The sequence below is a fragment of the Diadema antillarum genome, unplaced genomic scaffold (assembly GCF_040938485.1).
Source record: "Diadema antillarum isolate AM-2024a unplaced genomic scaffold, OU_Dant_1.0 seq00000048_RagTag, whole genome shotgun sequence".
Classification (NCBI taxonomy): domain Eukaryota; kingdom Metazoa; phylum Echinodermata; class Echinoidea; order Diadematoida; family Diadematidae; genus Diadema; species Diadema antillarum.
Genome location: NW_027271157.1, coordinates 706,491 through 720,334, shown reverse-complemented (window position 1 = coordinate 720,334; position 13,844 = coordinate 706,491). Strand labels below are relative to the sequence as shown.

Below are 13,844 nucleotides of genomic sequence, written 5' to 3'. Positions count from 1 at the left end.
TTACCGTTGAATTTCAATGGTAACTACCGTCAAAATTAGGCGTCACAGCCAATCAGCATCAAGGATTATAAAATTTACCGCTAATTTGAAGACTTACCGCTAGAAAGGAGCGGTAAGTCCAGCGGTAAGGGTTTTATGCAACAGGGCCCTGATCTGAAGGTGCTTGGGGTTGGAATCTCTGTAAAATATCAGGGAGGTGGGAAGAGATATTACAAGGTTTCCTATGCTGCCTGTCCTCAGTCACTATTAGGGAGCTTTGCTTTTCTGTGCGGACATTTGAGACGACGCTTGAGCTGGACATTCTCCTCTTCCCTGCGTCGTGCTGAAAAGTAGCTTTAGATTGCACGGAGACGTAACCTATAAAAAAAAATAAAATGGCGTTCCCATAATACATGATCGGTGCATTAAAGTAGCTCTCTGCGTCGTAAATTGAACTGACGTGGCCAGCATTCGTAGTGAAAACTCAGACGACGCAATCTTTTTAATAGATAACTTGATGCGCGTTTTGCACATGCGCAGAACATTTTTCCCCTCTGAACGTCCCCGTCGCGAAAATCTAATGCTCCCTAACATTTGCCAGTGCATAAACTAATGTGCATACTGGTATTGTCTCGTGTGCCTCACAGACCGTAGAGGATCGCGCACAGTTTGTGGTCTACATCCACGTGTATCGCCGCTGCTCCACGACCCACAACACAGTATGGACCGTTATTCTTGTGGTCTACAAGGCCTTCATAATGCTCTTTGGTGCTTTCCTGTCTTGGCAAACACGGTGAGTACACATGAATTGGTGTTAGAAGAGCAATTATCAACTACTGACATGAATATTAGCATTTATCGAAAGCGTGCATCGCAACGTCTTGTTATCATTTTTTTTCAGTTATGATTATTCGTTTTGTTTCGTGATGTAAAGTATGAAAACGAAATCTTTGATTTCTTTCAGGTATGTTGTTTGTTTCGGTTGCACAACGATGAAAGGCCTCTTCGTTGCTAGAGTAACAAATGATTAGAGTTCCTGTTTCACTCAGAAAGTTGCATAATTTCGAAACCGTCTTTCACATTTTTTTTTCTTTTTGCAAATTTAGTAAATGTAACCATTTCCATCAAATATTTCTTATATATTGGATAGCAGTAAATTTTACAACTGCCACTTCAATGGGTTGATCTAAAGGAATGGGTATAGTTTTGGTTGAGATGGGACTTCCAACATTCTTGTCAGATAATGAGAAACCTCTTATGGAATATGAAAGAACATGCAATTCTAAAAGGAATTCAAAGTTCATTTGATGAAAACTGGTTTTGAAATTGCTGAGATACCCAGCAGCAAAGAGGCCCTTATAAAAATTAGGATCCACCTTTTATTAGGACTATACTTTGTTTTACTTTGCTTTTAGATATCTCAGCCGTTTCAAAAACTGATTTTTGTCTTTTCATTATGAAATAGACTTTGAATACCTCTAAGAGTTTGCTCTATTATAGTTCTTAAGTGGTTTCTAATTACGACGAAGTTAGAATCTGAATCCCCCATCTAAACCAAAACTATAACATCCCTTTAAATCACGATCTAACTGGTTCGATTGATTCCTGTACCCGTTGCAGCACCATTAGTCTGCCGGGCCTTAACGACAGCTACTATGTGGGGCTCTCCATCTACAACGCCTGCCTGTGCTGCGCCGTCGCCGTCCCGCTCTGCATATTCAACGCGAACTCGCTGAACGTGACGTATACCGTGACGGCTGGCTTCATTCTCTTCTGTTCCACCTCCATCCTGTGCACGTTATTCTTTCCAAAGGTCAGCGAACTTTTCTTACCACTCCTTCTCCCCCCTTTTACCATTTTCTATGATCATGTAATCAAAATACAGTTTCGTCGCTTTGATAATATAATCATCTCTATTCGCTTTTTCATCTAGGGAATGACGAACAAAATGAATGCATAAATACACATGCACATTCAATCAAAAGATTATCATCACTGCAAGAAAGAAAAAAAAATATCCAAGGGTGTCATAATTTACAATATCACACTGTATTATCTGTGTGGTTGCTTGCAAAATGATGTTTGTGTCTGTATTTCACACGGCAGATTTCCGCCCTCTATCGTCAGAACCATGAAGTTGCCCAACTTCCTCGAATTGCCGTCAACACCGTATCGACCTCTCTGGCCGGGCCCTCCAGAGGCGCGTCCCGCAAGATGGAGGTGCGAGAACCTACGCAGCTCGACGAACATAACCCCATCAACAAGAAGATCTGAATCACAGTTCTGGAGGCAGAAACACCGTTTTACAACCTCGCGCGGTCGCCACCAAATGTTTAGGGTTGCGTATCGACTGTGCACTGTCCTATTACACGGACTCGTACCGGGTCTGCGTAGAGTTGCGTAGTGTGGCGCTCAGAATACACCGAAATAGGCCGCAACTCATGAATATATACGGAAGCATAGGGCCTTTTCACATGTACCGAGTTGCTTAATTACGAAATTGATTACAAACTTGTTCGCATCTATAAGTTTCAAATCACTCTCCGTGATTCCAGTTTCCATTCACAAATCTACTTAATTAGAAAATTGATTTGCGTTTGCATGGTGACAAAATTGTTTAAAATTAAGCAAACTCGGTAGGTGTGAATGCCCGGATATTGAAGACAGTAAGCTCTACGCCAGAGCTTAAGCAATGGTACGCGAGTCCTCTGAAAGATCATTTGAGGCTGAATGTAAGGATTGCCCAAACATTTCTTCTTCTTCTTCTTCTTCTTCCTCTTCTTCTTCTTCTTCTTCTCATTCTTGCGATCGCTTGCTTTCGTTAAGTTTTTGTTTCCACGAGTAAGCAGCCTAATTCGACATAGTGGGTACGGTACGTTAACACTCTCTACGCAGGACTGTCCGTTGTGAAAGCTCCTTAAGGCCCGGTCACACTGCCCAAAAGTCGCGTAAACGCATGAATCACGCAAGAAATTTGGTTGTGCGTGCTTGTCCGTCTAGAATTTTTGCTGATTTACGCGATGAAACTCACCAATGAACTACGGAAAGATCTAGCAAAAATCACTAACAAACCACGCACTTTCAGCGCATGGGCACGAAAAGGCCCCAAATAGGGCGAATTCGTGGTTGTGCGCGATCACTGAGGCCCACGGAAAACCACGCATAATCTGCCCACTATCACTAATGAACTGCGTATGACTCGCTCATGATTCGCGCATGAACGCGATAGCGGCAACATTTTCGCGAACGATCACTGAAATTCCACGCATATTCGCGCATTGTTCGCGTAAGAACCCCGCAAACTACGCGAAAAATTACGTTAAACAGCGCAATACTGCGTAAGCTTTTACGCGAACGAAGCCGAGTTTTGAGCTGCTCAAAACCTGGAATCGCGTGAAGCGCTGATCCGGCGCACATCGGCGGGCAACTACGAAGGTTCCACGTCAGACAAACTCATGAAATGCGCAAATCGTGCATTTATCGCGTAAGGCTCGAATTTCTTACGTGATTCATGCGTTTATGCGACTTTTGGGCAGTGTGACCGGGCCTTTACGGTAGTCCGACGAAATATCCTTTGAAACTGGATGCAATCAGATGTAATCATTCACCCAAACATCTTTTCCTTTCGATTGATGGCTTGCTTTCTTCATTTGATGTACTTTATTTCATTTTATTTTTGTGCAAGTGCATGGCCTATTACAGTGTACTCCCGTTATAACGAACACGGTTATAACGAAGTAAAAATTCGGGCTGCAACGTTATTTACCGGCCTGTGCTTTTTATTGTTTAATTTTCGGTTATAACGAAATTTCGATATAACTGAAGAAAACTGCTGGTCCCGAGGACTTCGTTATAACGGGAGTCCACTGTACGGCCCTAATATTACGGCATACGCGTTACACTACACAACTCTGCGTTGGCTGGTTCGGAAGCCCCTTTGACATACAAGAAAGAAAAACCTTACAATCAGGAGAGCTAAAATTTCAATAGAACGGGGAGGTGGAAATTACTTAGAACGCGAAATCTTTAACGTTGCGCTGATTTCCGGCCAACAATGGAGTGGACGGTATCACACATACACACCGGATGAGATTGACGTGTGATTTTCTATTATTTATAATTAATATGCATGAAATCATAAATTTTGCTCTTATTCACAAAATAAAGCTAATAGCATCCTTATTTCTGATGATATCATTCTTTGTAGCATCCCAACAATCTACTTCAAAAAAATCTGGTATCAAAATTTCATTTCATTTCATTTCATTTTTATTTCATTTCCGGCCAAAGCATAATTATGATATGACAATTTCATATAAACAAATTAAGTACCATGCAACTTTTACATTTCCAAATGAAACTTAGATACGCGTCATTTGTTTACATGAATCAATAAACATACTAGTTGAAGAAATACATGGACAAAATGTGACTGAATCATAACAAAGAAAAGGTTGGAAATGGAGGGGACTGCTAAAAAGACAAGCTTGTAGAATGCAGTCCCCTCGTGAGTCGTGAAAATTATAGTAATAATGCAACGAGACAATTTGACATTATCCTCGGGAAACAGAACATAAAACGAGTACGCACACAAAATTAATTTCATATGTTTGCTATTGTTCTTTAATTTCTTATATATTTCTCTGTTTTTCGACCTTTTTTTCCTTTACTCACAAAAAAATTATTACAGAACCTATTTTAAGCATAATTATGCTAAAATTATTTGATTTCGGCCATTGAAAGTGAAAATAATCATATCCTCTTGAATAAGGCGAGGAAACTATTTTTTAAAGACTTCGTACACAAAATCACGTTTTTGAGCCATTTCGGTCTGACAACCATGAGTGTATAAAAGGTAGTACAGCGTCGTAACGGTATGCCCGATTTTCGCCAAAGTGGTGTCACAAGATGCGTGAGACTTGAAAGTAAAAAGTCAGCGAGCAGCGCGGATTAAAAAAAAAAAAAAGAGAGATCGCGCGGCTGTGGTCGTGGTAAAATTTCGGGGGGGGGAGGGGTGATTCAACCTCCCCCCCCCCCCCCTCGGCCGTTTTAAGGTTAAGGGACCAGATGCTGGTGCTATGTCAATTAGTACAAATAGAAATGGTTCATAATAGGTCACTATACGAGGATTTTACTATGACATTGTAACCTAAAAGAATTTGCGAATGAGATTGTGATAGGTCAAAATTATACGTCAGTGTTTCCTGAAAATGTTCAAAATATTCTATTTAATAATATCTTTGTCCTTGTTTAGATTGTTTGAAACTGTGATCTGTTCCCTTAACCGTGTGTCCATCTCACTGGGACGATGGAAAATAAATTGAATTGAATGACGAAAGTGAAACGAATTCACTTGAGTAGTGAAAATTCACTGCACTCTCCTGAATAAAGAAAATGCTTGGCATTGAAATGAATCGAGTCAGGAGTGGTTTTTATCCTTCAATCACTGTCTTATACCTGATATTCCTCTGCAGTTACTATGAATTTTCTATGGTGACTGTACAGCGATGAATGCACTACACTCCCGTTTATAACGAACTCCTCGAGACCGGAGGTTTTCGTCGGCTATATCGAAATTTCGTTACGACCGAAAATTTGTCTTGTATATTCAAGTATAAAGATATGCAGATAATAGGTTTGCAACTTGGATTTTACTTTGTTGTAACTAGAATTTCGTCATAACCGTGTGCGTTATAACGGGAGCGCACTGCTGATGCATTCCGTTTCCGCTGTGGATGCAATACTGTACAGCAAGCCATCTAATTTCCATGTGGCAGAACGGTTATGATTGTGATGGGAAGTGCAATGTATATCTAATGAGAAAAAGTGAAAATCTTTGTATATGTTAAAAATATCGTTTGATTTTCTATACTGCATAATGATCAGCTTTGAGATCGATTCAGACCCATGTAGCGTTGCTCTATTGATGTATTAAGATAGTAGAGCGTAATCGATAATTTCAGAAAGGACGGTGCCGAAAAAAGTATGTATATTATGATATTATATACAATGTAAAATGAAGAGTTTGTTCGCAAAAACCGATAAGTCAATTTTTGAAGATTTTGAAGCACGGTTTCTGTCATAAAGTACAAGATAATACCTTTTAATGATATATTGGTCACTACATTGAATTATAAAGGTACATTTTTGAAGTTATGGTCAACAGAAGCAGAAAGTTGTCTTATTCTCTTTATTTTTCTTGACCTTTAATCGCAATTATCTCCATTTGACAAATATGGACTTATCAGTTTTTGCGAACAAACTCTTCATATATATACTCACACACACACCCACACACACTCGCATATATACAGTTTGTATATATATATATATATATATATATATATATATATACACAAGGCAAGGCTCTTTTCGATCGATCAATGACAGCCAGTTTGATGTATGTTCCACCCACTCTTACGAAGGGAAATACCGAAATGGAACGCGCGACGATCGCTGTTCTCAATGTGATATAATACTTACTGTATATTATGTAGTGTTCTAAATACCCGGAAGTGTGTGGAGGGAAGAGCGGCGGGATGGAATTAAATATTCATTCATTGCTCACCAGGGTACATTCGAAAACCACAGTCTACCAGAATAGAATTACCCGTCAGCGAATGATATGTGCCTCGAAGTCTACGTAATTGGTTACGGCTCTTAGACTCTAGTCAAGATTTTCGGATGTACATAGAAATCTCTGATAAAGCTGCAGCACACGATATGTTGCGAGGATTCGCGAATTATGGGATCCGAGTCAGGGTCAGCCTTCTCATTGCACGAATCTCCATTCTACCACGTTTTTAAATCTCATTCACTCATTTACAGTAGACGACAAAATCTAAGCTAAGGGATTCTCGACAGCAAGAATCACGTTTGTGTGATTTATTTGAAGGGAGTATAGTAAAATGTACATATTTACAGAACTTTACACGAGGTTGCATAGACATCAACAAGCCATTAAAAAATGATACACTATAAACATTCACCTTGAAAACCAGTACATAAATAGGCTGTTTAAAGGCACAAGATATACAAAGCAAATCAGCAACTGTTACTTCCGTCACGAACAGAATGCGATAAAAACACACCACACACACACACACACACACACACACACACATATATATATATATATATATATATATATATATATATATATATATATATTGAAACAAGGAAGGAAAAACTGACCAGAAACAATTGTAATAATTAATAGCGAAGACTTTGAGCAAAGAAAATCCCGATGAAAACCCATTTTCTTTGCTCAAAGTTTTCGCTATATATATATATATATATATATATATATATATATATATATTCAACCCGTCGTTGTATGAATGTGACGTCAAGGACTTGTTGTCAGTCATTATGATCGTTAAAAATGATGTTAAACAACTACTACTTTGACCGTGCGTTTAAAGAGAGAATACGAAAATATGTTTCTTAGAGCAAAATACAGTTGCATAAGAATGAGAATGACCTAACATCGCCTGAATCTTTAATCTAAATCTATATTTTTATCTCTCTCTGCCAATCTATCTCTGTGTCTATCTATCTATCTATCTATCTATCCTTCACTATCCTTCTCTTTGGTCTTCTGTGGTTGTCTGATTCCTGTGTGAAATAAATAAGGTGGATATGACAGAAAACATCACAGCTTTTGAGAATAATAGTTTATTCTAGCCTGTTTTGTTCTAAGCGAGCTCAGTAAAATCACAACATTTCAAGATGGGTGTGGTTGCTATCTTAATTGTCTTACGAATACATCGTCTCCCTGAATAAAAGTGCATGATTCGGTTATACGGTGTGGAAGTCATCTGAGTCAGACAAAGGCGATCTTTACAGGTGGTACGGTGAAAATTAAATAAAAGGCACTCCTTTGTGTCGTCATATTTTCTGTGCACTTTTTTGTGCACTGTGCGTATTTTCTGTGCACTCGCGTCATCAATTAGTAGTGATTTTCCTTTATAACAATCGGTTTCAACACTCAATCAAAATCAAATTTATGTGCTGGGAGAAAGGAAGGCGGTATCGTCATATGTCAGGAATTAAATTTTCTCGTTGTTAAGGCAGCAGGTTAGAATCGAAAATTGTATGTTTCTTTGTTTCTTTGTTTGTTCTGGTATAATTCAACGAACTTCGACAGAAGGAAAGAAAAAAAAATGTTATTGGAATTTGATAATACACTCGGTATGCTAAATCGGATGTTCATGCCTCTGCTGTTATTATGTTTGGTTTTGTTTTGTATTTTGTTAAACGCATTCTCACTCTTGTGATCACTTCAAGAGGAGGTTGGGCATTGTTTCTTGTCGTTTGTGTGTTTTTACGCTGTGAGCCCAATGTAAAACATGCATTTTTTATTCCAAGCGCAAGAAATGACGACTACGTCCTCTCTAGCCTTAATGAGTGACTGCCTCTTGCTGTAAAATGTGCAACACGCTATTTTATTATGTTTATTTATTTATATAATATATATGAAGAGCTTGCTTCCAGAGGGCGCTAAATACATTGAAAAATGACGGACTTAGCGCCTTTTGGAAGCAAGCTCTTCATATATTTATGTATGTGTGTATATAAATAATTATTATTACTATTACTCTTATAAGTATTATTATTATTATTATTATTATTATTATTATTATTATTATTATTATCATTATTATTATTATTATTATTATTATCATTATTGTTAACATTATCGTCTATAATGTTTTTTTTTATCTAAGGCCTGTGAACTTTACTATTCCTGTTGTTACAATGGTATGCGCTTCACCTTGCCTACACAGTGCCTGATATCTACATGTAATCACCATCATTTAACCCTTCTACCCCAGTGATTCAAATGTAAACAAATTTCACACACATTACGTACATTCACAAGAAATCAATATGGCACACAGAAGGTTAAAGTAGACCGTCCTTTGATAAACAAGCCAATATCCCGGATGCATAAACGCTAGCAATTGCTTGTGCTATAGCCTTTTACTCGAATTCGCATGCACATAAACAAGCAATTGCTTGCGAGCAGAAGCTTTTGCTAGCAAAAGCATTCTGCTCCGCAAGCAATTCATGATCTGACAGGTCCGGGCTACTGTAATGCAGTGATGGGAATCACCCAGTAATACGTGTGTGTGTGTGTGTGTGTGTGTGTATAGATGCGTGTGTGTGCATTTATGAGTGTCATTTCTCTTCTGCTATGTCAGGAAATGTTTCCGCACACACATGTCCTTTCAAATACATGCTGTCACACTCGCCTTTGTTCTTGTGTTCGCACAGGTGTGACGTCCCTTTAATTGAAAACGCAAGCAATTGCTTGTGCGGGACAAGCAAAACGTATAAGCACAAGCAAAACGTTATGCATATGGAATAAGCAATTGCTTGAGCTAGAGCTTTTGCTATACGAGCTTGTGCTTTTGCTTGAAGCAATTGCTTACAGGCAATTCCTTGTTTTATGCATTCGGCCCATTATCACATTGACTTGACTGACTCTGTTACTCTCGAACCTAGATATAGGGAATAAAATATGAGAAAAACACACGTCAGAGTCTTCACCATCTGGACTTACAACGACATCGACAAAAAACCCGACCTGACGTTTCGAGTACGGGAATATTTAACCACCTTTCTTCTATCACCAGAAAGTTTTCAACCGCAATCAAAGAGATTTGGACACGATGCAACGGCGTATTGTTTCTCTGTGCACATATTGCTCGGAAGCGCGTCAGAAAAGTACCAAGGCACATCGTGTCACTCTTCCTTACTTTGTCCATAAAGTCGTCTTTATTTACACAAACATCCCAGATTTACTGGTTACGCTTGTGCTTCCACACAGCGGCGAGTTCTCCGATTGCTGGAGGCCGTTCGTCTGGTGCGATCCGGACGACTCTCGGCTGTCCCTATGGCAACACGGGCTCCCGACCACGCCCTCTTCAGCCACCTCCCCTTCTGCGACCGCCCGCGAGCAGGCGGGGCGGGACGAAGGGGTGCGGATGGGCGGGGACAGCACCTCCCTGCAGGTGATCCAGAGAGCGTCGGGGAGGTCGCACTGCGAGACGGTGACGTGAAGCTGGAGGTTAAAGAACTCCTTGGTGTAGGTGAGGTAGAAGACCATTAAGGAGATGCTCATTACCCATTCTGAGAAGGCACTAATGAGATGCGGGACGTAACCCTGGCAACGGGAGGATGGGAGGATGGATGAGGGGCAGCAAAACAAGGCAGAGCGAGAGAGATAGAGAGGGAGAGAGATAAAAGCATTACTGATCAGGTGACGAAGAGCTAATGACACATCTCGTTGCGTACAAGTTAGATGTCGTTTTGTTTTGTTATTATGAAGCTAGGTCTTGTGAAGTCCGCCCATCAGACTATGACATAGATCAAGAGAATATTACACAGTATAATACACAAACCACGTTATTTTTAAACAATTTTGAGTTATTAAACAACATGGACACAGATAGCATTGGCACATTCTAAAAACCAAAAATAATGATACAGACAAAACAGATAACGCTTTTCCTTCTGGCTTTGCTTCACCAACAAAGCAAGGTTCTGAGTCTATCATACTGCAGTTTGCATAAAGAGAATTAGAACAGATAGGGTATTATACAAAAAAAAAAGCCATTATGAGTGAGAACATACAGAGTAGATTGAAAGTAAAGACCCTCTCTGATCTATTTTACATAAAAATTATGATAAGAGTGTTAGTTCTCCAAAAGCTTGAGTTATTCTCTTTTATTCCCAGCTTTTCACACTCAGTATTAATTTCATGTAAAACAAATAAATAAACTTGAAGTGATTACATATGACTGGACGCATAGCTCATCGATGCGACTCCCACATTGTGCATGCACGCCCCCTACTGTCTGGCTTCTTACAGGGCTGAATTGTTATTCGTATTGCAAGAAATTTATCTTTATAATATGTTTATACATATCGCAATATACAAGCATCGCAATATATACTAGCATGCTTTTTAACCTCTCAATTCGTTATTTCTCTAACCATAACTTGTCTAATTTTGCCCGTATGCATTTATATCTTTCTTTGTTAAATATCATTTACCCTTTACACAGTCGAAAATATGACTTTGATATAATTTTGGATTTATTCCGTGTTATTTTTGTTGGAAAAAAATAATAATGAAAATATCTGAATTGAAATGAATTCATCCTTACTCCATCTTCCGGCGACCAGTGCACCTGTGATCTCGAGTGATCCCCGTGTGTCTGGTACCAAAGCATCTCTGCAACTACACCTGTTGCAATGCCTTATTGTTTGGAGAACAGTTAAGGAAGTTATACTACGAAAGTGATATCCATTAGGACAAGTCCACCTTCAAATATTACATAAGGATTGAGAGACTGTAGCAATATCAGTAAAACATATAAGTGAAAACTTGAGGAAAATTTAACAATCATTTCAAAAATTATGAAGTTTCAGTGCCGCCATCGCTGGATGAGAAGACTACTACAGTTTCTAATGTCACTTGCGTAAAACGATATAAGGGAAGTATAAAGAACATTCAACACATTTTCACTTCATTCTCGCATAATAATAGAGAACTTGATTTGCCTCATTCAGAAGGCAGAGGGAATAAAATTACCCTTAAAACATGTGTCAGTAGCGAGTCGATGGAATGTGTACTCTTTTTTTCTTAACAAATGAAATTTTGTGGAATTCTGTTTATATTTTGATTATGTCGTTCCAAGCATGTGACATCATACACTGTGGTAGTCTTCTTATCCAGCAGTTACTGTGCAGAAACTTTGTGCGATGTTAGGTGTACATTTGATATAACTGCTATTTCTGAAGAGGGGAAAAAAGTGTTCGGTAGTTTAATTCGTGCACATGCACAAAGATACAGCTTTGTATTCATTACAGATAATCTTGTTTATATAGCGATATTCTATGCCAAGCATAAAGATCAAAATAATGATAATACTATTAATAATAAATCATAGAGCAACGTTTGTCATGTTATAAGTACATTATGTAACAAGAATTTAGAAACTATGTGTTGATCCGACGGCAAGACTTTGCTAGTTTTGTGCCGAGGAAAGTGAACAATGGCGGAAAAAAAAATTAATCATGGAACGAGCAAGATCAGTCCTAGCGTTTGGCCTGGTAGTGCTCCATCTACGACGAGACAATTTTAGTTTCCGAACGGTTTCGTGCAGAGGACTTTTGTAATGGTTCTTCCGTCTTGACATAGTAACAAGCTATTCTATTAATCTGTATCTCAAGAAACACCTTTAAATGCTTGGAATCCAGTTTGCATATTTATCCGTTGCTATGTTTCCCAGTGACCCCGGCAAGCTTTCAGGTTGTCAAGAAAATGAGAAGAAGAACACTTTGTCAGAAAGACATGTATAAAATTTGAACGTCTTGGAAACCCCGATCTATTTCATCGCTGTACTAAAGACTCGGTCACTGGCACATTATTCAACACTTAATTCACTCACTTTCATCGTTGTATACCTTTCACTGTTCTGGACAATGAAGAAGCTTATAGCTCGAGGCCCGCGCTCTTCCGCAACAATGAATAGTTTTGCACACAGGTTGGAGTCAATGAGTGAAACTTTATAGGAGGAACATGCGATTCAATAGCTCGGTACTCGATCGTCAGAAAAAAAAAACACGAAAATTGGAATACATCAATAAACCTCCCTACTTTAGATGCTTTGACAGTGCCATGAACGGGAGCATTTTACGGGGAAGTTCGTAAGGTTGAAAGCTGGCTGGTATATACACGCGCGGTTGGCAGGTTTTTTTAATAACTTCTGATGAGCAAATGCACTGCTAGTCAGTGACAAGAATGTGACCAATAGCTTCTCAGTACTGTTTATCATCGCGTTTTTAAATGCATAGATAGTTATTTCCTCTGTCATATTTGTGGATCAAGAAGCAAGCTGTTCTATTCACCTACACTTTCTTAATGCATTGCAGTACTTGCAATGCGCCTTGCATAAATAAATCGTTGTCGAGTTTGCCTCGTTCAAGCATGCCTGTTATCAGGACATAATACCTTATCTTCGTGAATCAGATCAGAACATGAGCTGGTCTTTTATGACATTTTGAGGTGTGCTATGATAAACGGATTAATCAGATCATTTAATTTAATTTCAAAATAAAAATATGACAGTTTGAAACAATTTGAAGTGTGCTATGATAAAGACAATTTGAAGTATGCTGTGATCTGTGATAAACAGATAAATCAGATCTACATGAAAGTTAAGGAATTTTTGCGGTTTGCCATGTTTTCATGCAACAATGACATGTTGCAACCAATACTGCAAACTAGGGGAGGTGACAATGTCATGACGTCAGACTCTCCCTCGTTGACCTGCGCATATCAAGATCTGCATTCAATTTCCTGTTTTGATCAGAAATTAAACACAAGGAAGAACAACAAAAAAAGTATCCTTCGCAAGCAACTTTCCAATATTATAACCATCTATAGGCAGCTTAATATCACACAAATTGATATGTCATCGTCGTAACTAGGACATACTCGGGTTACCACTGGAGCAAAGGCTTCGGAGGATCCATTTTTTTCCAAACACCCCCCCCCCCCTCCCCATTTACCATTACAACCACGTTAATGTATGTCAGGAGGTATAACGATATAATGCATGCGCAAATCCACGAACGAACATACAGAACACACAAGAACAGCAATCAAAACAACCCATGTCCTTATTTGTCTTGTGAAACATCAATAGGCAAAGTTGACTGACAGGATTAAGGAAGTTCGTAGCTGTACTTTGCGCATGAGCAGAATAAAGGGTAATTTGCCAGAACATGTAGGCATAACGATTTTATTCATTGAGATAAGCGTCTGTGAAGAAATGACATTTTATGTA

The 13,844-nt window shown here is 38.9% G+C and overlaps 1 protein-coding gene and 1 pseudogene across 1 annotated transcript in view; one reads left to right on the top strand and one right to left on the bottom strand.

Moving 5' to 3' along the window:
- Positions 1-2,253, top strand: part of LOC139725513 (gamma-aminobutyric acid type B receptor subunit 2-like) — a 68,149-nt gene extending 65,896 nt beyond the window's left edge. Inside the window, exons 14-16 of the mRNA XM_071636597.1 lie at positions 627-772; positions 1,600-1,792; positions 2,086-2,253. Coding sequence (XP_071492698.1) covers positions 627-772; positions 1,600-1,792; positions 2,086-2,253 — 507 coding nt within the window. The remainder of the gene's footprint in view (positions 1-626; positions 773-1,599; positions 1,793-2,085) is intronic.
- Positions 2,254-9,766: 7,513 nt separating this feature from the next.
- Positions 9,767-13,844, bottom strand: part of LOC139725512 (DNA damage-regulated autophagy modulator protein 2-like) — a 35,920-nt pseudogene continuing 31,842 nt past the window's right edge.